The following is a 24776-nucleotide window of genomic DNA, read 5'->3' as shown; positions in this document are numbered from 1 at the left end:
TGTTCAGATCCTTACCTAGCTCCAGGTAAGGTTGAGCCTGAAACTTCTACATGTTTTTCTTTCTCTTGTGCAAAGGTGCTCTGGCCAACAAAGTGAAGAGGAAAGACACGCTGGCCATGAAGTTGAACCACAAACCTAGTGAACCAGAAATAAACATGAATTCTTGGCCTCGAAAAAGCAAAGAGGAGTGGAATGAAATCCGGCACCAGATTGGGAACACACTGATCAGGTAGGCCTTTTCTTAGAATATATTGATTTGACTTGATTATGCCAGTATATATGGGCTTCCCTGATAGCTCAGTTGGTAAAGAATCTGCCTGCAATGCAGGAGACACCGGTTCAGTTCCTGAGTGGGGAAGATCCCCTAGAGAAGGACTGGGCTACCCACTCCAGTATTCTTGCACTTTCCTTGTGGCTCAGCTGGTAAAGAATCTGCCTGCAACCCAGGCAACCTGGGAGACCTGGGTTCGATCCCTGGGTTCAGAAGATCCCCTGGAGAAGGGAAAGGCTAACCAATCCAGTATTCTGGCCTGGAGAATGTCTTAGAGACTTACTTGGTGGTGGAGCATTCATATATCCTTTTTTTTTTAAAATTTTAGAAACAGTTTTTTTTTTTAAGTTAGTTAAAAAAAAAAAGCATAGTTAAAAAAAAAATACATGTTGTACACAGATGGGTATCTTCAATGAATTTGGAAATTAAGGAACTAGATGGCTGCCATAGCTTTACACCATAAGATAGACATGCTGCTGCTGTTGTTTAGTCACTGAGTCACGTCCGACTCCTTTGTGACCTCGTGGATTGTAGCCTGCCAGACTCCTCTGTCCATGGATTTCCCAGGCAGGAATACCGGAGTGGGTTGCCGTTTCCTTCTCCAACGGATCTTCCTGACTCAGGGATGGAATCCACATCTTCTGCATTGACAGGTGGCTTCTTTACTCAGCCACCAGGGAAGCCCCAAGATAGACATAAGTGTTTTTTCTTAAATTTTAGTTTCTAAGAATTAAGGTGGTTCCTAGGACAACTAGCCTTTTCTGGCATTTATCCTGTTGTTCAGCCCTGAGGTCCCAGCCCAGTTAAATATCACACCCACAATTTCCATTGTATCTATTTCACATGTTCCATGTAACTGCCTCCTTTCAAAGTGTTAGTATTAATGTATTTTTCAAGTCGCTGGAACCAAAAGCATAGAGAAACTGAATGCAAGCCAGCTTCCTGCATATGTACTACAAGTAGAGCCCAGGTAGACAGACAAGTGTTTGCCCACCTCAGATGTTTCTCTAGGTAGAGTAAGGAAAAAAAGGTGGAACTCTTGGCATAGTCCTTAAAAATATTTAAATAAGGATGCCTGTTCATTAAAATACATTCTCCTCTCCTACCTCAGACACCAGCCTCTGCTGTTGGCCAAGATGGCAATCTTAATCCAGACCTGTGGCTCTCTGAGTATTACCAGGAGGTCATCAAGATTAGCAATTAGTTAAAAATGGGGATTTTTTTCTTTTTAATTTTATTGAGACATATTTGGCATACAAACTATATAAGTTTAACATAATGATTTATGTTAATGAGCATAATGATTTGACTTACATATATCATAAAATGATTATCACAATAAGTTTAATGAACATCCATCATCTCCTATAGATACACAATAAAAGAAATAGGAAAAAGTATTTTTTCCTTGTGATGAGAACTCTTAGGACTTACTCTCTTAATGATTTTGATATATATATATAACAGATATTAATTAATCACATTGTATATTACCTCCCTAGTATTTATTTTATAACTAAAAGTTTATACCTTTTGACCACCTTCATCCAGTTCCTTCCCTCTCTCCCACCCCCTGCCTCTGGTAACCACAAATCTGATCTCTTTTTCCATGAATTTGTTTGGTTTTGGAAGTATAGTTGACCTACAATACTATGTTAGTTCCTGGTACACAGCATGCTAAGTCGCTTCAGTCGTGTCCGACTCTACGCGACCCCATAGACGGCAGCCCACCAGGCTCCCCCGTCCCTGGGATTCTCCAGGCAAGAACACTGGAGTGGGTTGCCATTTCCTTCTCCAATAACAATACTATGTTAGTTCCTGGTACACAGCATAGTGGTTTAATATTTCTGTACATCGCAAAATGCTCACTACAATGAATCTAGTTACCATCTGTCTCAATACAAAGATGTTACATTATTATTGACTATATTCCTGACACATTGTACATTTTATCCAAAAATGGCAATCTTTGATAATAGATTCCTTTTTGCTTTATTACATTGCTCATCATTGAGTGTTTTTTCCCAGGTCGTAATAGTTTTAGAAGAGCTTGTTGAACATTGGCCATGAATAGTCTGAAATTGAAATGCAGAAATATGAGAGACTAACATTTATAATAACAATTTACAATACCATAAAAAAAACCTTTAAATATTGTGGATAAACCTGATGAAAGATTATATAAGACCTGTGTATTGTAAAATATAAAATAATGGTAAAGAAAGTAAAGAAAACCTAAATATATGGAGAGAAATAACATTTTCATGGATCACAAGTCTCAGTATTATCAAGACATCAGATTTAATGCAGTTCTAATCAAAATGCCCCTTAGTGGACTTTAACTGACAAACTGATTCTACAGTTGTCAGAAATATAAAGCAACTATGCAAAAGAACAGGATTGGAGGACTAACACTGTCTTATTTTAAGACATATTATAAAGCTAAAGTTACCTAAACACTATGAAATTGACATAAGGAGGATGAACAAAGAAATCAATGGAACAGAAGAGGGAGCCCAGGAAGAGACTCACTCATATAGAAGAATATGGTTTAGACAAAATTTTCTTAGATATGATCTCAAGCATAATTCTTAAGACAAAAACATTGATAAATTGCACTTCATCAAAATTTTTTGTTCTCTGAAAGCTACTTTTTCCACATGCCCCAGGGGAACTAAGTCCGTGCAACACAGCTACAGAGCCCACAAACCCTAGAGCCCGTGCTCCACAACAAGAGAAGTCACAGCAACGAGAAGTTTGCATACCACAACTAGAGAGCAGTCCCCACTCACCACAACTAGAGAAAGCCCACATGCAGCAACAAAGACCCAGCTCAGCCAAAAATAAATAAGAATATATTTTTTTAAATTTAGAAACAGAAAGGTGGGGGAAGCAGAAGACTTTAAAAGACACATCATGAAAAAAGATACACAGATGACAAGTAAGAATATGGAAAGATGTTCAACATCATTAGTCATTTGTTGTTTGGTCGCTCAGTTGTGTCTGACTCTTTGTGACCCCTTGGCACACCAGGCTTCCCTGTCCTCCACTATCTCCTGGACTTTGCTCAAACTCACATCCATTGAGTCAGTGATGCCATCCAACCATCCCATCCTGCGTCAGCCCCTGCTCCTCCTGCCTTCAGTCTTTCCCAGCATCAGGGTCTTTTCCAGTGAGTCAGCTCTTGATATCAGGTAGCCAAAGTATTGGAGCTTCAGCTTTAGCATTACTCCTTCCAGTGAATATTCAGGATTGATTTCCTTTAGGATGGACTAGATTGATCTCCTTGCAGCCCAAGGGACTCTCAAAAGTGTGCTCCAGGGACCTCCCTGGTGGTCCAGTCGCTAAAATTCTCTGCTCCCAGAGCAGGGGGCCTGGCTTTGATCCCTGGTCAGAGAACTAGATCCCTGAGAAGGAAATGGCAACCCACACCAGTGCTCTTGCCTGGAGAATCCCAGGGACGAGGAAGCTTGGTGGGCTGCCGTTGATGGGGTCGCACAGAGTCGGACACGACTGAAGCGACTTAGCAGCAGCAGCAGCCAAATAAATGAAAATGCTGAAAAAAAAAAAGATGTCTTCTACAGCACCACAGTTCAAAAGGATCAGTTCTTCAGTGCTCAGCCTTCTTTATGGCCCAGCTCTCACATCAGTATATGATTACTAGAAAAACCATAGCTTTCACTAGATGGATCTTTGTCAGCAACGTAATGTCTCTGCTTTTTAATACAGTCTCTAGGTTTCTCATAGATTTCCTTCCAAGGAGCAAGCATCTTTTAATTTCATGGCTGCAGTCACCGTCCACAGTGATTTTGGAGCCTAAGAAAATAAAATCTGTCACTATTTCCACTTTTTCCCCTTCTATTTGCCATGAAGTGATGGGACTAGATGCTTTGATCTTAGTTTTTTGAATGTTGAGTTTTAAACCAGCTTTTTCGCTCTCCTCTTTCACCCTCATCAAGAGGCTGTTCAGTGCCTCTTCACCTTCTGCCATTAGAATCGTATCATCTGCATATCAGAAGTTTTTGGTATTTCTCCCAGCAGTACTGATTCCAGCTTATGATACATCAAGTCCAGCATTTCATATGATGTACTCTGCTTGTAAGTTATATAAGCAGGGTGATAATATACAGCCTTAACGTACCCCTTTCCCAATTTTGAACCAGTCAGTTGTTCCATGTCTGGTTCTGTTGCTTTTTAACTCGCATACTGGTTTCTCAAGAGATAGGTAAGGTAGTCTGGTATTCCCATCTCTAAGAATTTTCCAATTTGTTATGATCCACACAGTCAGAGGCTTTAGCCTAGTCAGTGAAGTAGAAAAGTGTCAGTCACTCAGTCGTGTTTGGCTCTTTGCAACCCCATGGACTGTAGCCCACCAGGCTCCTCTGTCCATAGGATTCTCCAGGCAAGAATACTGGAGTGTGTTGCCATTTTCTTTCCCAGGGGATCTTCCCGACCCAGGGATTAAACCCGGGTCTCCCAGCATGTGAGGCAGAGTCTTTACCGCCTGAGCCACCAGGGAAGCCCCTGTGAAGAAGTGGATGTTTTTGTGGAACTCCCTTGCTTTATCTATGATTCAGCGAATGCTGGCAGTTTGAGCTCTGGTTCTTCTGCCTTTTCTAAATCCTGGTTCATGTACTGCTGAAGCCTAGCTTGAAGGATTTTGAGCGTAATGTGAAATGGAAAGGAATGATGGAATACTACAGTGCAGTAAATAGGAATGAACTACTAATAATGCCTTTGCTTATATGGATCTCAGTAATTATCCTGAGTGAAAAAAATAGACAAAAAGAGTACATACTCTATGGTTTTATATAAAATTTTAGAAAATGGAAACTATACATAAAACAGGTCATTGTTCGCCTGGGGGCAGAAGGGTTGAGAGTAAATAGAGCAGATGAGTGTTTGCCTGGAGGCAGGGAGGTAGTGATTACAAAGGAAATGAGACTTTGTCAGGAAGGTCATAGTAGGTAGAGTTGTACCTCCCAAAATGAATCCTGATCTCTGGTACGTGTGGTACATACCTGCTCTGTTGTGTCTGACTCTTTGCCACCCCATGGACTGTAGCCCACCAGGCTCCCCCTGTCCATGGGATTTTCCAAGCAAGAGTACTGGAGTGGGGTGCCATTTCCTCCTCTAGAGGATCTTCCCAACCCAGAGATCAAACCCATGACTCCATGACTCCTTCATTGCAGATGATTCTTTACCACTGCTCTGCCTGGAAAGATGGTACCTGTGAATGTGACCTTATTTGGATAGGGGGTCTATGTAGATATAATCAATTTAAGTTGAAGTCATACTGGTTTTCTTGGTCTCCAAAATCACTGTGGGTGGTGACTGCAGCCATGAAATTAAAAGATGCTTGCTCTTTGGAAGGAAAGCTGACAAACCTAGACAGCACATTAAAAAGCAGAGACATCACTTTACTGACAACAAAGTGTCCGTATAGTCAAAGCTATGGTTTTAAACAATGATCATGTACACAATAAGAGTGCACCATACAGAAGGCTGAGCACTGAAGAATGGATGATTTTGAATTGAGACTCTCTAGAGTCTCTTGGGCTACAAGATCAAACCAGGTCAATCCTAAAGGAAATCAACCCTGAATACTCATTGGAAGGACTGATGCTGAAGCTGAAGCTCCAGTACATTGGCCATCTGATGTGAAGAGCCAACTCACTGGAAAAGATCCTGATGCTGGGAAAGATTGAAGGCCCGAGAAGGGGGCGACAGAGGATGAAATGGATAGAAAGCATCACCAACTCAGTGGACAGGAATTTGGGCAAACTCTGGGAAGAAAGTGAAATACAGCGGAGCCTGGCATGCTGCCGTCCATGGGGTTGCATACAGTTGGACATGACTTAGCAAGTGAAAAATAACAACATCCTAGATTAGTTAGGGTAGGCTCTGATCCAGTGACTCTTGTCCTCATAAGGGGAGGGAAATTGGGACGCAGAGACTCAGACACACGTAGGGCGAATGCTAGGGCGAATGCGAGGAGACTAGCGCAGAAGCTAGGGCGATGCATCTGAAAGCCGAAGAGCCCCAGAGCCGGGGGAGTGGCAGGGAGCCTGCGGAGGGGGCCAGCCTGACCATGCCTGGGCTCTGGGCTCCGGCCTCCAGAGCTGGGAGAGAGGCAGGGAGCCTGCGGAGGGGGCCAGCCTGACCACGCCTGGGCTCTGGCCTCCAGAGCCGGGAGAGGGGCAGGGAGCCTGCGGAAGGAGCCAGCCTGACGACGCCTGGGCTCTGGGCTCTGGCCTCCAGAGCTGGGAGAGAGTGAGCACCTGTTATAAGCCATCCACTCTGTGGTGACTTGTTACAGCAGCCCTGGAAATCATTCCAAGGATGATGGCTGTGTTCCTTCCCTTGATTGTAGTGATGAGATTACAGGTACATACATATGTCAGGATATCAAATCATGCAATTTATTGTATGTCATTTATACCTTAATAAAGCTGTGATGTTGTGTCTTTTAATACATGTTGAAAAAAGATGTCTTGTTCAGAGACAAGAAAAACTCTGAAATACAGATAATTGTAAATTGTATAAAAAATGGGCCTGGGAGTTTTCTATGCAACTGAAGAGTTCAGTTCAGTTCAGTCTCTCAGTCGTCTCCGACTCTTTGCAACCCCATGAGTCACAGCACGCCAGGCCTCCCTGTCTATCACCAACTCCCGGAGTTCACTGAGACACGTCCATTGAGTCAGTGATGCCATCGAGCCATCTCATCCTCTGTAGTCCCCTTCTCCTCCTGCCCCCAATCCCTCCCAGCATCAGAGTCTTTTCCAATGAGGCAACTCTTTGCATGAGGTGGCCAAAGTACTGGAGTTTCAGCTTTAGCATCATTCCTTCCAAAGAAATTCCAGGGCTGATCTCCTTGAGAATGGATTGGTTGGATCTCCTTGGAGTCCAAGGGACTCTCAAGAGTCTTCTCCAACACCACAGTTCAAAAGCATCAATTCTTCGGTGCTCAGCCTTCTTCACAGTCCAACTCTCATATCCATACATGACCACAGGAAAAACCATAGCCTTGACTAGACAGACCTTAGTCGGCAAAGTAATGTCTCTGCTTTTGAACATGCTATCTAGGTTGGTCATAACTTTCCTTCCAAGGAGCAAGCGTCTTTTAATTTCATGTCTGCAGTCACCATCCGCAGTGATTTTGGAGCCCCAAAAAATAAAGTCTGACACTGTTTCCCCTGTTTCCCCATCTATTTCCCACAGAGTGATGGGACTGGATGCCATGATCTTCGTTTTCTGAATGTTGAGCTTTAGTCCAACTTTTTCACTCTCCACTTTCACTTTCATCAAGAGGCTTTTTAGTTCCTCTTCACTTTCTGCCATAAGGGTGGTGTCATCTGCATATCTGAGGTTATTGATATTTCTCCCAGCAATCTTGATTCCAGCTTGTGCTTCTTCCAGTCCAGCGTTTCTCATGATGTACTCTGCCTATAAGTTAAATAAGCAGGGTGACAATATACAGCCTTGGCATACTCCTTTTCCTATTTGAAATCAGTCTGTTGTTCCATGTCCAGTTCTAATTGTTGTTTCCTGACCTGCATACAGATTTCTCAAGAGGCAGGTCAGGTGGTCTGGTATTCCCATCTCTTTCAGAATTTTCCATAGTTGATTGTGATCCACACAGTCAAAGGCTTTGGCATAGTCAATAAAGCAGAAGTAGATGTTTTTCTGGAACTCTCTTGCTTTTTCCATGATCCAGCAGATGTTGGCAATTTGATCTCTGGTTCCTCTGCCTTTTCTAAAACCAGCTTGAACATCAGGAAGTTCACAGTTCACGTATTGCTGAAGCCTGGCTTGGAGAATTTTGAGCATTACTTTACTAGCATGTGAGATGAGTGCAATTGTGTGATAGTTTGAACATTCTTTGTCATTGCCTTTCTTTGGGATTGGAATGAAAACAGACCTTTTCCAGTCCTGGGGCCACTGCTGAGTTTTCCAAATTTGCTGGCATTTTGAGTGCAGCACTTTCACAGCATCATCTTTCAGGATTGGAAACAGCTCAATAGGAATTCCATCACCTCCACTAGCTGTTGTTCGTAGTGATGCTTTCTAAGGCCCACTTGACTTCACGTTCCAGGATGTCTGGCTCTGGATTAGTGATCACATCATCATGATTATCTGGGTCATGAAGATCTTTTTTGTACAGTTCTTCTGTGTATTCTTGCCACCTCTTCTTAATATCTTCTGCTTCTGTTAGGTCCATACCATTACTAGCACATAATTCAGAGAAGGCAATGGCACCCCACTCCAGTACCCTTGCCTAGAAAATCCCATGGACGGAGGAGCCTGGTAGGCTGCAGTCCATGGGGTCATGAAGAGTCGGACACGACTGAGCAACTTCACTTTCACTTTTCACTTTCATGCATTGGAGAAGGAAATGGCAACCCACTCCAGTGTTCTTGCCTGGAGAATCCCAGGGACGGGGGAGCCTGGTGGGCTGCCGTCTGTGGGCTTACACAGAGTCAGACACAACTGAAGTGAGTTAGCAGCAGCAGCACATAATTAGATACTGTTGAGAATTATACATTAAGAGTAAGAATTGAAGAACTTTCTGATTCTAGAAGTGACAAGTTTTCATTGGTGAATAACATCTCAGATCTGGGAATGAAATAAGAAATTTCATCAATATTTCCGAGAGGACCAAAATTGAAATCATAGGTTTTACAGAATATAACTCCAAAAGAGACAAGTTTAAATTCCAGTGGTTCCTAAACCACTGGTTTAAAAATCAAAAGAAAGACTTCCCTGGTGGACCAATTGATAAGAATCTTCCTGCCAGTGGAGGGTACACAGGTTCACCGGTCAGGGAATTAAGGTCTCACATGCCTCAGGGCAGCTAAGCCCATGGGCCACATCTACTGAGCCTTTGCGTCCTAGAGCCCATACTCCCCAGCAAGAGAAACCACCACAGTGAGAAGCCCCTGCCCACAGCAATGAAGACCCAGCACAGGCAAAAGGAAATAAATAATAAAAAGTAGTGCTTCAAAATAAAAATTTAAAAAAGAGAGGGGCTTCCCTGGTGATCCAGTGGTTAAGACTCCATGCTACCAGTGCAAGGGATACAGGTTTGGGTCCTGGTTGGGGAACTAAAATCCCACATGCTACAAGGGATGGCCAAAAAGTAAAAGTTTAAATAAGTAAAAAGAGGGGAATCAGAGTCATATGGGAAGCATTAAAAATATTTATATATGTACATACATACTCATATAAAATCTCAGTCCTCAAAATCAGAATCTTTATTAATATCTTTGAGGATCTGTGTTAACCCATGTGCTGAAGGAGCAGACCTGTTTGGGAGTCACAAAAGCAGTCCAAATGTTCATTTTATACATGCGTACACTCAGAGTCTAACTAAGCTTTTTTGTGGTGACAGAACTTGCTGGCATCAAAACTAGTCTCCTGTTTGCTGGTACAGTCCCTTTTTACATTGTAATGTATGTATTAACACTTTCAGTGTGAAAAAATTTTCATAAACAATCAGTTAACCAAATGAAATATCAAGACTCTGAAAATTTTTTGATTTCTTTCTAGTGTAGGGGCTAACATAAACTAAGACCAAAACAGATCTGTATAAACAGGATTGGGTGGTTTAACATAGACAAAACTTATTTATCTCCTTTTTAGACGACTGAGTCAGAGACCAACACCAGAAGAACTAGAACAACGGAACATACTACAGCGTGAGTCCAGATATGGGAGTGAAGTTGTGTAGATTTTCTTTGTGTATTTCTGACTTAATATACATAACAGAGAAGAGAAGCATTTTTCAACAAGGGCAGAGCAGAGAGTATTCCAGCCAAGGAAGGAGTATTCATAATTTTTTCCCCTGAAGGAACATAGTTCCCCAAGCTTCCTTTACAGAAAATCATTATGATATTGTTTTATGTACTGGAATGCTCCAGAAAACTATATTTTAATATTCTCATAGTATCCTGCACCTGCCTTGGGCATTTGGCCGACCCAATGCTTGACTACACCAGTTGACAAAAAAATTGTCTTGAGTCCCAAAGTTAGTATTTATTCTGACTAGGAGCCTGTAAGAATTATCTGTGTGTAATCACTGAAAAGTTTGATATGCCGATTGCCATTCTGAAGTAATATTCTTTGTTTCTGGCTATCAACTGTAGCTAAAAATGAAGCTGATCGTCAGGCAGAAAAACGAGAAATTAAGCGTCGGCTCACCAGAAAGGTATGCCCCCCGAGTCTTCAGTTTCAGTCTGTGTCTGGTATGTGAATGACCTGTTTGACTGGAAAGAAATGAATTTGACTTGAATTGCCATAGATTTCTGTGAAAGTAGAGCACATGATGAAAATCTAGAAAACAATACAGCATTATAAGAACTTTTTTTCATTTTAACTGTTTAAAGAAAGCCTGGCACAGGAAGGTGTTCAGTAAATATTTGCACACGTTTTGACCTTTTCTTTAGTAGACCTGGAATTTTGGTATCAACTAAAACCTGTGGGAGTATGTAAACAGTAACAGGAAGAGTGTGTAGTGTGATTTTTCAAGGCAAACTGGTCATATTCTAATGAGAGAAACAGCTGAATTGACCCTTAGTTACACCTGAAAAGTGTGAAAAACCGAGTAAGATTTCTCACTGGTCCCAAATCAGTCAGGGTAGAACCATTTCTCTTGCAGGCTTGTTTAGCCCTTAAACTCTGCGAGTAAGCCATTTTTCCTTTGCCTCCCTCAGTATCAGTTGGTAATTACCTCCTGTAGATTCTTAGACTTGGCCTGAGTTCTGTAGATATTTTTTAAAATGTACAGGAATCCTCAGGAAAGCGAGGGAACTAGACATTCTCCTCCTGATTTTTCCTATTTCTCCCTTTCCCCAGGACCAGACGAATTATCCTTGATAGATTGCGGGTGGCTAAAGGCCATCACAGGATTTAAAGGCTTCAGATTGAGCAGGTTAACTGATTGTTCACCCTTAAATCTTAATTTGTTGCAGAATCTGGTATCTTGGGCATTACTCATGTTAAAAGGAAATTCACCCTTAATGTCAATCATTAATAGATATTGCTTTCATATTCAGTGTGTTCACCTTCTAGTGTATTAGGTATGAATTTGTAGCCTGGACCCTTTTGCTACCCAACATGTGGTCCACGGACCAGCAGCATTGGCATCACCTGGGATTTGCAAGAGCTACAGAATCTCAGGCCCCACCCCAAATCTGCTTAGTCAGAATCTACACTTTAACCACATCCCCAGATGGTTTGTATGCCTGTTAAAGTTTGAGAAGCACTGGCTATACTGGTTTAATAGCAATTCTTTGTTCTCAATCTTGGCTGTGCATCATGGAGTTTAAAAAAAACAAATTCCTGATACCCAGAATCTGAGGATGAACCCAGAGATCAGTAGTGTTTAAAGGTCCCAAGGTGATTCTGTTGTAGAATGAAAGTTGAAGCTCTGGATTAGAGGCAGTTTGAATGCATGATTGATGCCTGACTCCTGGCATAGTGAACTGAGGGCCTCCATTTCTTTCAGCTCAGTCAAAGGCCAACTGTGGCTGAACTACTTGCCAGGAAGATTCTGAGGTTTAATGAATACGTGGAAGTAACAGATGCTCACGACTATGACCGGCGAGCTGACAAACCTTGGACCAAACTGACCCCTGCTGACAAGGTATCTGTCATTTGTCTGTCTCTCTTTATCTCAAGGATACAAGACATCAACTAGAACGGGGAACCATAAACAAAATTTCTACTTCTTGTATAGTGTTAAATATCTAATTATGATACAAAATACCAAGAAGTACAAACTAAAACATGGACTTCTTTACCAAAACTTAGAGAAGAGAAAATCCCTGCTGTATTGCAGGGTACAAAAAGCTGCAAGGAAATAAAGCATATTTTTTAACAGGAGTTATGTTTCATTGGAGGGAGTTTGGGTGGTATATTTTAGTAATTATCCATATTTCACTTTTATAACAGGGAAAGCATTTTTACATGCTGCAGAAACTGTAAAAGCTACAGTCTCTCTTTTGAGCTTTTCAAGGGATTTAACTGGAGATTTCAGGTTTATTATGAGACAAAGGTTGTCAGGAAGGCAACGTGCATCAGACTCAGAGCCACATCACCTGACTTCCTCCCTCCCTTCTGGGTTGCCTGGTCAGAGTTAAGCACAGTAGAGATCAGATGACAAAGCATGCTGTTGCTGTTGTAGCAGGCAGAAGATGCTGAAACATTTTTGTTTCTACTCTACAGGCTGCCATAAGGAAAGAATTGAATGAGTTTAAAAGCTCAGAGATGGAAGTTCATGAGGAGAGTAAACATTTCACACGGTAAGACCTAAATACTGGAAGCTAAGCAGAACTCCACCAAAAAGCAAATGAGGCAGAGTTGTTCACCTTGAAAGGATTCTAAAGACATAGTTAAAAGAACAACACTCGGTGTTAATTGCACAGACTATATTAAGAGAAAGAGATGAGAACTAAGAGGCATAGTTCATGCCTTACGGCATATGGTGTTTTATGTATTTTATATCTTACTTATTACTTGCGGTAAACATACCAGGTGTGTTCATATCCCCATTTTATTAATGAGGAAATAAGACTCAAAAGGGTTAAGTAAGGTGCTTGACTTGCACGACCAGGATGTGGGAAAGGCAATGAATGACTAAAAGCAGTTGGGTGCTCTCTTTTCTGCGCCTCACTGTCCCAGGTTATGGATATGGAATGGTTGCTAAGCTGGAAAGGAACCTGCCCCCTCTGGTTTCAGTCTTTTCTAGCACAGTTGATCTTACCAGTTTAGTGTATAAACATCATGATAAAAACCACAAAGCAGCCAAGAAGCATTTTGATTTGGAATTACTGTTGTGATTAAGGCCCCAGCCCATACCTAAAGACTCAGGTAGCCACGAATGGAATCTGTAGAAGTATCTAGGTGACTCAAAACACTTATAAGCAGAGGCTAAATGAAAGAAGGTATGATGACAATTACAGTTTGCTATAAAAAGAAGGAACAAGCAAAGTTGGGAGACAAAATATTAAACATTTTTCAATCAAAATACAGAACAAATGGTTGTTTTAACTACATAATTTTTTTGTACAGAATTAGAGAAGGCAGTTTCTTTGAATAACAGTTGTGCCATTCAGGGCACTGTAATATGACCTCAATAACAAGCCATACTTGTCAGTAAGGAGATTATAGTCTAAGCTGGGAAGAGATCTGTGTACCACTCTGTACAGTCAATATGATAAATGCCTTAGCCATTCTGAGGGCTGAATCTGTCGGGTTTCATGTCCCAGCTCCACCATTTCCTGCCTGTGTCAGTATTCAGTTCAGTTCAGTTCAGTCACTCAGTCGTGTCTGACTCTTTGTGACCCTGTAAACCGCAGCACGCCAGGCCTCCCTGTCCATCACCAACTCCCAGAGTCCACCCAAACCCATGTCCATTGAGTCGGTGATGCCATCCAACCATCTCAACCTCTGTCATCCCCTTCTCCTCCTGCCCTCAATCTTTCCCAGCATCAGGGTCTTTTCAGATGAATCAGCTCTTCGCATCAGGTGGCCAAAGTATTGGAGTTTCAGCTTCAACATCAGTCCTTCCAGTGAACACCCAGGAGTGATCTCCTTTAGATGGACTGGTTGGATCTCCTCGCAGTCCAAGGGATTCTCAAGAGTCTTCTCCAACACCACAGTTCAAAAGCATCAATTCTGCGGCACTCAGCCTTCTTCACAGTCCAACTCTCACATGCATACATGACCACTGGAAAAACCATAGCCTTGACTAGACAGACCTCTGTTGACAAAGTAATGTCTCTGCTTTTCAGTATGCTATCTAGGTTGGACATAACTTTGCTTCCAAGGAGCAAGCGTCTTTTAATTTCATGGCTGCAGTCACCATCCGCAGTGATTTTGGAGGCCAAAAAAATAAAGTCTGACACTGTTTCCACCATTGCCCCGTCTATTTCCCATGCAGTGATGGGACCGGATGCCACGATCTTAGTTTTCTGCATGTTGAGCTTTAAGCCAACTTTTTCACTCTCCACTTTCACTTTCATCAAGAGGCTTTTCAGTTCTTCATTTTCTGCCAAAAGGGTGGTGTCATCTGCATATCTGAGGTTATTGATATTTCTCCCAGCAATCTTGATTCCAGCTTGTGCTTCTTCCAGCCCAGCATTTCTCATGATGTACTCTGCATCTAAAGTTAAATAAGCAGGGTGACAATATACAACCTTAACATACTCCTTTTTCCTATTTGGAACCAGTCTGTCATTCCATGTCCAGTTCTAACTGTTGCTTCCTGACCTGCATACAGATTTCTCAAGAGGCAGGTCAGGTGGTCTGTATTCCCATCTCTTTCAGAATTTTCCACAGTTGATTGTGATCCACACAGTCAAAGGCTTTGGCATAGTCAATAAAGCAGAAGTAGATGTTTTTCTGGCTCTCTTTTGCTTTTTCAGTGATCGAGCGGATGTTAGCAATTTGATCTCTGGTTCCTCTGCCTTTTCTAAAACCAGCTTGAACATCTGGAAGTTCACGGTTCACGTATTGCTGAAGCCTGACTTGGAGAATTTTGAGCATTACTTTACTAGCATGTGAGATGAGTGCAATTGTGTGGTAGTTTGAACATTCTTTGTCATTGCCTTTCTTTGGGATTGGAATGAAAACGGACCTTTTCCAGTCCTGTGGCCACTGCTGAGTTTTCCAAATTTGCTGGCATATTGAGTGCAGCACTTTCACAGCATCATCTTTCAGGATTTGAAATAGCTCAATAGGAATTCCATCACCTCCACTAGCTTTGTTCTTAGTGACGCTTCCTAAGGCCCACTTGACTTCACATACCAGGATGTCTGGCTCTAGGTGAGTGATCACACCATTGTGATTATCTGGGTCGTGAAGATCTTTTTGTACTGTTCTTCTGTGTATTCTTGCCACCTCTTCTTAATATCTTCTGCTTCTGTTAGATCCCTACCATTTCTGTCCTTTATTGAGCCCATCTTTGCATGAAATGTTCCCTTGGTATCTCTAATTTCCTTGAAGAGATCTCTAGCCTTTCCCATTCTGTTGTTCTCTCTTTCTTTGCATTGATCGCTGAGGAAGGCATTCTTATCTCTCCTTGCTATTCTTTGGAACTCTGCATTTAAATGGGTATATCTTTCCTTTTCTCCTTTGCTTTTTGCTTCCCTTCTTTTCACAGCTATTTGTAAGGCCTCCTCAGACAGCCATTTTGCTTTTTTGCATTTCTTTTCCATGGGGATGGTCTTGATCCCTGTCTCCTGTACAATGTCAACGAACCTCCATCCATAGTTTATCAGGCACTCTGTCTATCAGGTCTAGTCCCTTAAATCTATTTCTCACTTCCACTGTATAATCATAAGGGATTTGGTTTAGGTCATACCTGAATGGTCTAGTGGTTTTCCCCACTTTCTTCAATTTAAGTCTGAATTTGGCAATAAGGAGTTCATGATCTGAGCCACAGTCAGCTCCTGGTCTTGTTTTTGCTGACTGTATAGAGCTTCTCCATCTTTGGCTGCAAAGAATATAATCAATCTGATTTTGGTTTCGACCATCTGGTGATATCCATGTGTAGAGTCTTCTCTTGTGTTGGAAGAGGGTGTTTGCTATGACCAGTGCGTTCTCTTGGCAGAACTCTATTAGCCTTACCCTGCTTCATTCTGTACTCCAAGGCCAAATTTGCCTGTTACTCCAGGTGTTTCTTGACTTCCTACTTTTGCATTCCAGTTCCCTATAATGAAAAGGACATCTTTTTTGGGTGTTAGTTCTAGAAGGTCTTGTCAGTATTAGCTATTTTTAGTAGTAGTAAAGTACCATAGTGAGTTTTGAAGTACCATAGTGAGCAAGAAAGTCATAAAGAAGGTGACGTTTAGGCTACATCTTACATTATGTAAGAGAATTTATTTGCACCAGAAGTAAGGAAGGGGACTTCCCTGGTGGTCCAGTTGTTAAGCATCCACCTGCCAATATAGGGGATCCAGGTTTGATCCCCAGTCTTGGAAGATTTTATGTGCCGCCAGGGCAACCAAGCCTGGTGCCACAGCCACTAAGCCCAAGCTCTTAGAGCCTGTGTTCTGCAATAGTAGAAGGCACTGCAGTAAGCCCCCTGCTGACCACAACTAGAGAAAGCCCATGCACAGCAATGAAGTCCTAGCCCCACCATAAATGTTTTATTAAAAGGAAGGAAGGAAGGAAGATTGTAAGCAAACCTGCCAGCTATAGTGGGACTTTGAGAGGCAGGAAAATGTGTGCTCTTTGTAACAGAACATGGAGCTGGAGCAGAGGACAGATGGGGGCACCATGGTAAAGGTGAGACCAGCAAGATGGGTTACGGTCAGGTTCTGGAGAGTTTTGACTCTTATGTGAGGATGTTGGAATTTCTGGGGTTCATGTATTTGGGAACAAACCCTGGTGGAAGTTTGGAAGCAGATTTGGAAGAATGAAAAGACCAGCAGCAAGGAGACCAGTTAGGAAGCAACTGAAATAGACTGAGCATGCTGCTAGTGCAAACCAGGGAAGATAAATTTGAAAGACATTTCACGCATAGAATCAACCAGATTTGGCACTCTGTTGATTCCAGGGACAAATTTAAAGAAAGTAATTGAAATGACTCTTTGATTTCTAACATGACTTTTGAGGACTAGTTAGTCTATAAGAAATTCAGTGAACAGTTTAGGACATTTATTCAGAAAATATTCAGCACCCACTACATGATAGATACAGTGCTAGATGCTTGGGATCTAGCAGAGAATAAGGTAAAGTCCCTGTCCTTAAGGAGCTTTTATTCTAAAAGAAGAAGACAGACAGTGAACAAACTAGAAAGTCAATGATATATGTTGAGCCTGTGACACATTGAAGGGAGCTGCCTAGAAAACAGTTGGCTATTCAGCCTAGAGTCCAGGGAGAAAAAGAAGATATAAAGATTCAAATTTATGAGAAAAGATAGTGGTTCTTAAGGAGAACAGTGCTTTATATGTAAATAATGGACAGAAGAAAATGAATCAGGAAAGCAGATTGAGGAAAAGCAATTGAAAAAGAAGGAAAACTAGGGAAAACAATAGTGTTACAGAAGTCAAAAGAAGTTTCAAGAAGGAAAGAAGATGGTCAGGAGTATTAGATGCTACAGAAATGTCAGGTAGGGTTAGAGTGGAGGAGAGGCAGTTTTTTTAAAATTCGAACATAGCATTTCATTACTTTTAAGATAATACAGTTGACCTGTGAACAGTGCAGAAGTTGGGGTGCCCACCACCCTCTAAGCAGTTCAGCTGAAAATCCACATATGATTTGTAGCTGCCCTCCCTGTACGTGGCTCCTCTGTATCCATGGTTCCATTTCCTCTACATCCTGTTCGACCATATAGTTCTGTGGTATTTACTACTGAAAAAAATGTACATAAGACTGGACTTGTGCAGTTGTTAGACCCTGTTGTTCAAGAGTCAACTGTCATGGCAAAGCAGTCTACAGCATCTGGTAACTTGGCTCTTTCTGATCATTTGTTTTAGCTACCACCGTCCGTGATGCTGAAGTCTGAGAGAGGATCTAACCAACCCCCCAACACAGGGCTGCTTCAATGTGCAGAGAGACATGGAGGGAACTTCAGCACTTCCCAGTACAGCCAGAACTGAGTCCTCTGGGCTACAGTTCTGGGGTGAACAGCACTTCGATGAATGTAGCATTTCACTGGAATGGATTCTTATGTGCTGCCTTGGGCAAAACTGAACACTTCGTCAGTGCTTTTGAACCTTGTAATATTGCAGCATACCTGAGGGGTCTTCCCTCACCAGCCTCAATGTTCTGGGTCACTTGCAGGTTCCAAGTTTTACTGGCTGAACCTCACCCAGATGACTGCCCGTGCTAAGGCACAGTTTGCACCATTGGCCTTACCAGCCCTGTCCTATTGTGAGACCCACCTGTATAGATGCTAAATTCTAGCCATCACATCCAGACGGTGAGGGGGGAAACCTGCTGGACGCCCCCAACCTTCTAGGAAAAGGGGCCCCCATCTCCAGGGAGAAGCCTTCATTTTACACTGGCAGGTCAGCTAAAAGCACTGCACTGTACTTTTGGTAACACAGCAATACAGTCCTCTTCAGGCAACCCAGCCCGGGAGAAGCTCAGGATCTGACATGTTCTTCTTTTGGCACAAGTCATTCTGATTTTTTTTTTTTTTTTTTAATCATGAAGAAATGATGGGAGCTTAACAGTTTTCCTATCTGTTAAACAGTCTTGAGCTGCAACTAGATTCCAAGTTGGGAAAATGAGACAGCATATATATTTTCTATATATAAAAACAAAACAAAACAAAAAGGGCCTTTACATTAAGGCCAACTTGGTAGAAAACTGACTCATGGCGCGAGTTGTTTAGACTGTTGTATTTTTGTTGTACCAGATGATAACTCTAAATCATTCTAACCAACAGATGCATTCTCTCCCCTAAAGCAGAGTTGCAACTCTGTGGGAGCACTCGTGTGCTGTCAGCCCCCACAATTCCAGCCAGAATCACAACAAGGTGTGGGGGTGTGGGGACTAGACAAAAAAAGGTCCTTGGAGAAGCAGGTGGGAGGGGCGAAATCATGACCCACTGCTCCTCTCTGTTCCTCAGTACTGTTCGCCCTCTTCTGCCGTGCTCTTCCTCTTAACTCCCAACACTGACCCTCCTGCTCACCCTGTCTGGCACCTTCCACCTCACTCAGCCCTCCTCTTCCAAGCTGCAGCCAGTGCAGTTGGTGCCTGGGCATTGGCTCAGCCCCCACACCCTTTTATATGTGTAATATATATTAATATGATTTCCTGAAGCAGACGATTCAGTTGCTTTCTTTGAATTTTTGTTGAAAACCACATGCCTTACTATGTCCCTCTAATTCCTACCCATTCTAAGTAGAAGGGAAAAAAAGTTTCTATTAAACTGATGAATGTGGCTTTTTCCCCTGCATGTTCAGAAAATTGTGGCTGTTTTATAGATTTCTTCTGACTTTTTCTGCCAGTCCTTGTCCTGTCCGTGCTCTTTCAGTAGATTTTTCTCTGTTCCTCCTTTTGCATCCATGTAAGGTTTGCTGAAGAATCAGAATATCAGGTCAAAACAAAGCTAAAGTGACCTTAAAAGGTAGTATCTTCTCTCTGTATGGGGAATAGGGAGGTGTTTGGATTTCTCAGTAACTGTCAAGTGCTTTATGGCTATGGAGATACACTGGGTTTACATCTCCTGGAGCTCCTTGACATTTGGGATGACTGAGGGAAGATAAAGAGATGATTCTATGAAGTTGTTAGAGGTCTGTATATAAGGTGACCACATATGAAGCGTTAACTTCTTCTAACCTTTCTATCTTGTTGGTTTGGAGACTACTTGACTTTTGCCAGCATCCTCTGTGGCTTCAAATGACACTTTTCACACCCCATTCACTCCCTTCCTTTCCCTTAATGTGCCAAGCTTGAAACAGGATTAGATTTCCTGAGCTACTTGTTTGCTTTCTATGTGCCACCAAGGAATCTAATTCATCTTTCATCTCACTCATGTTCTTTTGAAACAAGATACTTTGGGAGTCAAGTCCTTTCAGGTGTTTATATATATATATATATAAAGTGGATTTTATGTTCTCCTTCCATGTAAGTAACAATTCACAATCATAATGTAAAGAAGAAATAGAAATCTGTTGTATTGTATGTACTTCAAGATGCTTCCCTGATGTACAGAAGCTCCTTGTAAAATAAATAATTGCATTGTATATCAGTCTTCCTATCAATATTAATTATTAATGTATTTTAGAATTAAAAAGGACAAATGGTATTATTTTGGTATGTAGTATTTCTTTTTTATGTTCTACCTCATTCCAGAAGTTTTAAGGTAGGTTAAAAATGATTCCTCAGAGACTTCCCTGGCAGTCTAATGGTGTAGACTTCCATGCTCCCAAAGCAGGGGCACAGGTTTGATCCTGCTCAAGGAACTAAGATCCTGCATGCTGCACAGCACAGCTGAAAAGGGGGGGAGGGAAATCCCTAAAATACTGCTGCTGCTGCTGCTGCTGCTAAGTCGCTTCAGTCGTGTCCGACTCTGTGCGACCCCATAGACAGCAGCCCTGCAGGCTCCCCCGTCCCTGGGATTCTCCAGGCAAGAACAGTGGAGTGGGTTGCCATTTCCTTCTCCAATGCATGAAAGTGAAAAGTAAAAGGGAAGTCGCTCAGTCGTGTCCAACTTTTAGCGACCCCATGGACCGCAGCCTACCAGGCTCCTCTGCCCATGGGATTTTCCAGGCAAGAGTACTGGAGTGGGTTGCCATTGCTTTTTCAACATCCTAAATGAGAAGTAAATGAGGGAGAAAAGTTATAGTAAGAATATTAAACACAGCCAGAGATGAAGGTCAGTAATGTTTGTGAATGTCTGTATAAACTGTAGAAAAGGAAAAAGCTTCGGAGTTGAAAGCCAACTGTGAACTCTACACTATGTACCTCTAGGTGTTATTAATTCCACCTAGTCTGGGAGGTAAGTAAAAATACACTCATTTAACCAGTAAAGAACTTCAGAGGTGAAGTTACCTCCCCAAAGTCAAAGCAAATTATGTAATCATCCTTTACATATATTCAAGGAAGAGCAAGTGCATTCTGACCAATTGTCCCTAAAGGGACTTACTGTATATGGACCAGATATAATTAGGCCTTAAGCTGACATCACAAAAATACGACAGTTTGTAGCTCATGTATTCCACTCTGGCAAGCAGCCCAGTTTCAATCCAGGTGGCCCCACCAATGACTCACTTTGTACTTTTCACTTCAGAGGCTGGTCTTGATTAGCATACCACCCTTTACCTAGGGTTAAGAGAAACCATGAGTCAGAACTGCTCGAGTCATTGGGCTCCACCTGCTCCCATATCTTCCTTCTACTAGACCTCCAAAGAGACCTCAAACTGCCATTACCTTCTTGAAGTCATGTGTTGTCTCTAGAAGTGTTTGTAGCAGTTCACAACTCCATAAAAAATGAGGTTAACAAAAACATGCACCTCGTGTGTGGACCTTGCCTACTTTATCAATTATCAGAATTAGAGATCATAATATGTGCAGCATCCCAAATGTGAAACTTTGGTATTACTATATTTGCAAGTTTCTCTCTTACCTTGCAGAATTCTCTACCCCAGAAATGTCTCAGTTCCTTTATCTCCTCTTGCCTTATTTACCACTCAAGTTGGAAGCCAGGATAATTTAACGGGACTTTATAACTTCCAATCCATCCTCCAATATTGCCACTAGAGTTACCGTTCTAAAAGGCAAAGAGAGTCATAGCAATCCTTTTATTTCAAAACTTATTAGCCCCTAGGACTTCCCTGGTGGTCCAGTGGTTACGATTCAGCCTGCCAGTGCAAGGAACATGGGTTCAATCCGTGGTCCAGGAAGATTCTGCCTACCTGGGAACAACTAAGCCCGTGCGCCACAACTACTGAAGCCTGAGCACCCTAGAACCTGTGCACCACAACTAGAGAGTGGCCCCTGCTCACCCAAGTAGAGAAAGCCTGAGCCCAACAATGAAGACCCAGCACAGTCAGAAAATTTTTGTAAAAAAAACAAAAACAAAAAAACCTTACTGCCCTTTAGATACCTACAGGATAAAATTTAAACTTTGCTTGGACTACAAGATATTTTGTATTCAGCTCTTGACTACTCATGCTTATGAGAAGGCCAGGCAGTTCTCCTTTCGAAGTTCCTAATGAAGCTGACCCCTTACCCTTCCTGGGAGACCACAGACCCGCCAGTTCCTCAGCCAAAAATGCTGTCATTATTCGCCCTTCACCCTTCTACTGTTCTACAACCTTCTATTCTTCTACTAAGAATCTGCCTGCAATGGAGGAGACCCTAGTTCAATTCCTAAGAAGAGAAGATCTGCTGGAGAAGGGATAGGCTACCCACTCCAGTATTTCTGGGCTTCCCTTGTGGCTCAGCTGGTAAGTGAAGTGAAGTGACGTGAAAATCACTCAGTCGTGTCTGACTCTTTGCAACCCCATGGACTATACCATCCATGGAATTCTCCAGGCCAGAATACTGGAGTGGATAGCCTTTCCCTTCTTCAGGGGATCTTCCAACCCAGGGATCAGACCCAGGTCTCTCACATTGCAGGCAGATTCTTGAGCAGCTGAACCACTAAGGAAGCCCTCAGCTGGTAAAGAATGGCTCAGATGGTAAAGAGTAGGCCTGCAATGCAGGAGACCTGGGTTCAGTCCCTGGGTCGGGAAGATCCCCCAGAGAAGGGAATACCAATCCACTCCAGTATCCTTGCCTGAGAATTCCACGGACAGAGCAGCCTGGCAGGCTACAGTCCATGGGGTCGCAAAGAGCTGAACATGACTGAGTGACTTAACACATTCTTCTACTATTCCTTCCAGTTTTAGCTCAAATTTTAACTCCCCAGGAAAACCCTCTCAGCCTTTACCCAATTTTTCAATTGCTCTATCCTCAGAATACCGTATTTATGCCATACATCACTTATCAAGTAGTAGGATAATTTGCTGTCATGTCTGTTTCCTCCACTCTGAGTTCTCAAGGACAGAAAAAGTGGTTCATCTCAATATCCAGTGTCTAGCACAATGTCTAGCAAATTGTCATACTCACTATGGAAATATTGAACGAGTGATTGAAAGGCAACTGAATACTCATATCATCACCAGAAAAGTCGAATTATTTGTCTTTCTTCCTCTAAACTACTAGTTCTCAAACCTTTTTGTTTTGTGACCCCTTCATAATTTACAACATTAACTCAAAACCCCAAAGAACTGTTGTATCTATAGGTGATATCTATTGATACTTACTGTACTAAAAACTGAGAAAATTTTAAAATATTTATGATACATTTCAAAATAATAATCCATTACATTAATTGATAATATATTTGTATTAAAAATAACTATTTTAAAAAATAGAGAAGAGTGGCATTGTTTTACAAAGTAATGCTCAAAATTCTCCAAGCTAAGCTTCAACAGTATGTGAACTTTCAGATGATTTAGAAAAGGCAGACGAACCAGAAATCAAATAGCCAACATCCACTGGATTATAGAAAAAGCTAGAGACTTCCAGAAAAAAAAAAAAAAGATCTGCTTCGCTGACTACACTAAACCTTTGACTGTGTGGATCACAACAAACTGTGGAAAATTCTTCAAGAGTGGGGTTCCCTGGTGGCTCAGCTAGTCAAGAATTCACCTGCAATGTGGGAGACCTGGGTTCAATCCCTGGGTTGGGAAGATCCCGTGGAGAAGGAAAAGGCTACTCCAGTATTCTGGCCTGGAGAATTCCATGAACTCTATAGTCCATGGGATCACAAAAAGTCAGACACGGCTGATCGATTTTCACTCACTTACCTGCCTCCTGAGAAATCTGTATGCAGGTCAAGAAGCAACAGTTAGAACCAGACAGGGAACAACACACTGGTTCCAAATTGAGAAAGGAGTAAGTCAAGGATGCATATTGTCACCCTGCTTCTTTAACTTATATGCAGAGTACATCATAAGAAATGCCAGGCTGGATGAAGCACAAGCTGGAATCAAGATTGCCAGAAGAAATATCAATAAACTCATATGCATATATGTCATATGCATATGACAACACCCTTATGGCAGAAAGCAGAGGGACTAAGAGCCTCTTGATAAAAGTGAAAGAGAAGAGTGAAAAAAGTTGGCTTAAAACTCGACATTCAAAAAACAAAGATCATGGCATCCAGTCCCATCTCTGCATGGCAAACAGAGGAAGAAAAATGGAAACAGTGACAGACTTTATTTTCTTGGGCTCCAAAATTACTGCGGATGGTGACTGCAGCCATGAAATTAAAAGAAGCTTGCTCCTTGTAAGAAAAGCTATGACAAACATAGACGGCATATTAAAAAGCAGAGACATTATCTTGCGGACAAAGGCCCCTCCAGGCAAAGTTACGGCTTTTCCAGTAATCATGTATAGGTATGAGAGTTGGACCATAAAGAAAGCTGACCGCTGAAGAATTGATGCTTTTGGACTGTGGTGTTCGAGAAGGCTCTAGAGAGTCCCTTGGACTGCAAGGAGATCAAACCTGTCAATCCTAAAGGAAATCAACCCTGAATATCCATTGGAAGGACTGATGCTGAAGATGAAGTTCCAATACTTTGGTCACCTGATGTGAAGAACTGACTCACTGGGAAAAGACCCTGATGCTGGGAAAGACTGAAGGCAGGAGGAGAAGAGGAGGATAGAGGATGAGATGGTTGGATGGCATCATCGATGAGATGGACATAAATTTGAGTAAGCTCCGGGAGCTCGTGATGGACAAGGAAGCCTGGTGTCCTGCAGTCCATGGGGTCGCAAAGAGTTGTACACGACTGAGCGACTGACCTACTACTACTAACTATCCGCCTAAACCCTTATGGCAGATACACTCACTTGCTGTAACATGCACGCTCCTTCAAGGTACTGCGGAAGACTCTAGTATCGCGAGATGCCCCTGAGACACGTTAGGGGCGTTAACCTGCAGTAGGTTCCCAGAACCCTTAGCGAAAATCTAATTCCCTAAGTGCGCATGTCG

The 24776-nt window shown here is 42.2% G+C and overlaps 1 protein-coding gene and 1 long non-coding RNA gene across 14 annotated transcripts in view; one reads left to right on the top strand and one right to left on the bottom strand.

Moving 5' to 3' along the window:
- Positions 1 to 20036, top strand: part of PHACTR4 (phosphatase and actin regulator 4) — a 105422-nt gene extending 85386 nt beyond the window's left edge. For all 13 annotated transcript variants that reach the window (XM_042245075.1, XM_042245070.1, XM_042245080.1 and 10 more), the window contains 6 exons: positions 76 to 229; positions 9914 to 9969; positions 10417 to 10478; positions 11778 to 11915; positions 12497 to 12573; positions 17755 to 20036. In XM_042245075.1, coding sequence (XP_042101009.1) covers positions 76 to 229; positions 9914 to 9969; positions 10417 to 10478; positions 11778 to 11915; positions 12497 to 12573; positions 17755 to 17770 — 503 coding nt within the window. In that variant the 3' untranslated portion in view covers positions 17771 to 20036. The remainder of the gene's footprint in view (positions 1 to 75; positions 230 to 9913; positions 9970 to 10416; positions 10479 to 11777; positions 11916 to 12496; positions 12574 to 17754) is intronic.
- LOC121818836 (uncharacterized) lies at positions 3108 to 24678 on the bottom strand. Its single transcript, XR_006058984.2, has 3 exons — positions 24635 to 24678; positions 21002 to 21052; positions 3108 to 10536 (listed from the first exon to the last, which is right to left on the bottom strand). It is a non-coding gene; the product is annotated as an uncharacterized LOC121818836 (long non-coding RNA).
- Between the last annotated feature and the right edge of the window lie 98 nt (positions 24679 to 24776).

The sequence above is a fragment of the Ovis aries genome, chromosome 2 (assembly GCF_016772045.2).
Source record: "Ovis aries strain OAR_USU_Benz2616 breed Rambouillet chromosome 2, ARS-UI_Ramb_v3.0, whole genome shotgun sequence".
In the NCBI taxonomy this organism is placed as follows: Eukaryota; Metazoa; Chordata; class Mammalia; order Artiodactyla; family Bovidae; genus Ovis; species Ovis aries.
The sequence above is the reverse complement of the archived record's forward strand: the minus strand, read 5'-3'. Positions and strand labels throughout refer to the sequence as shown.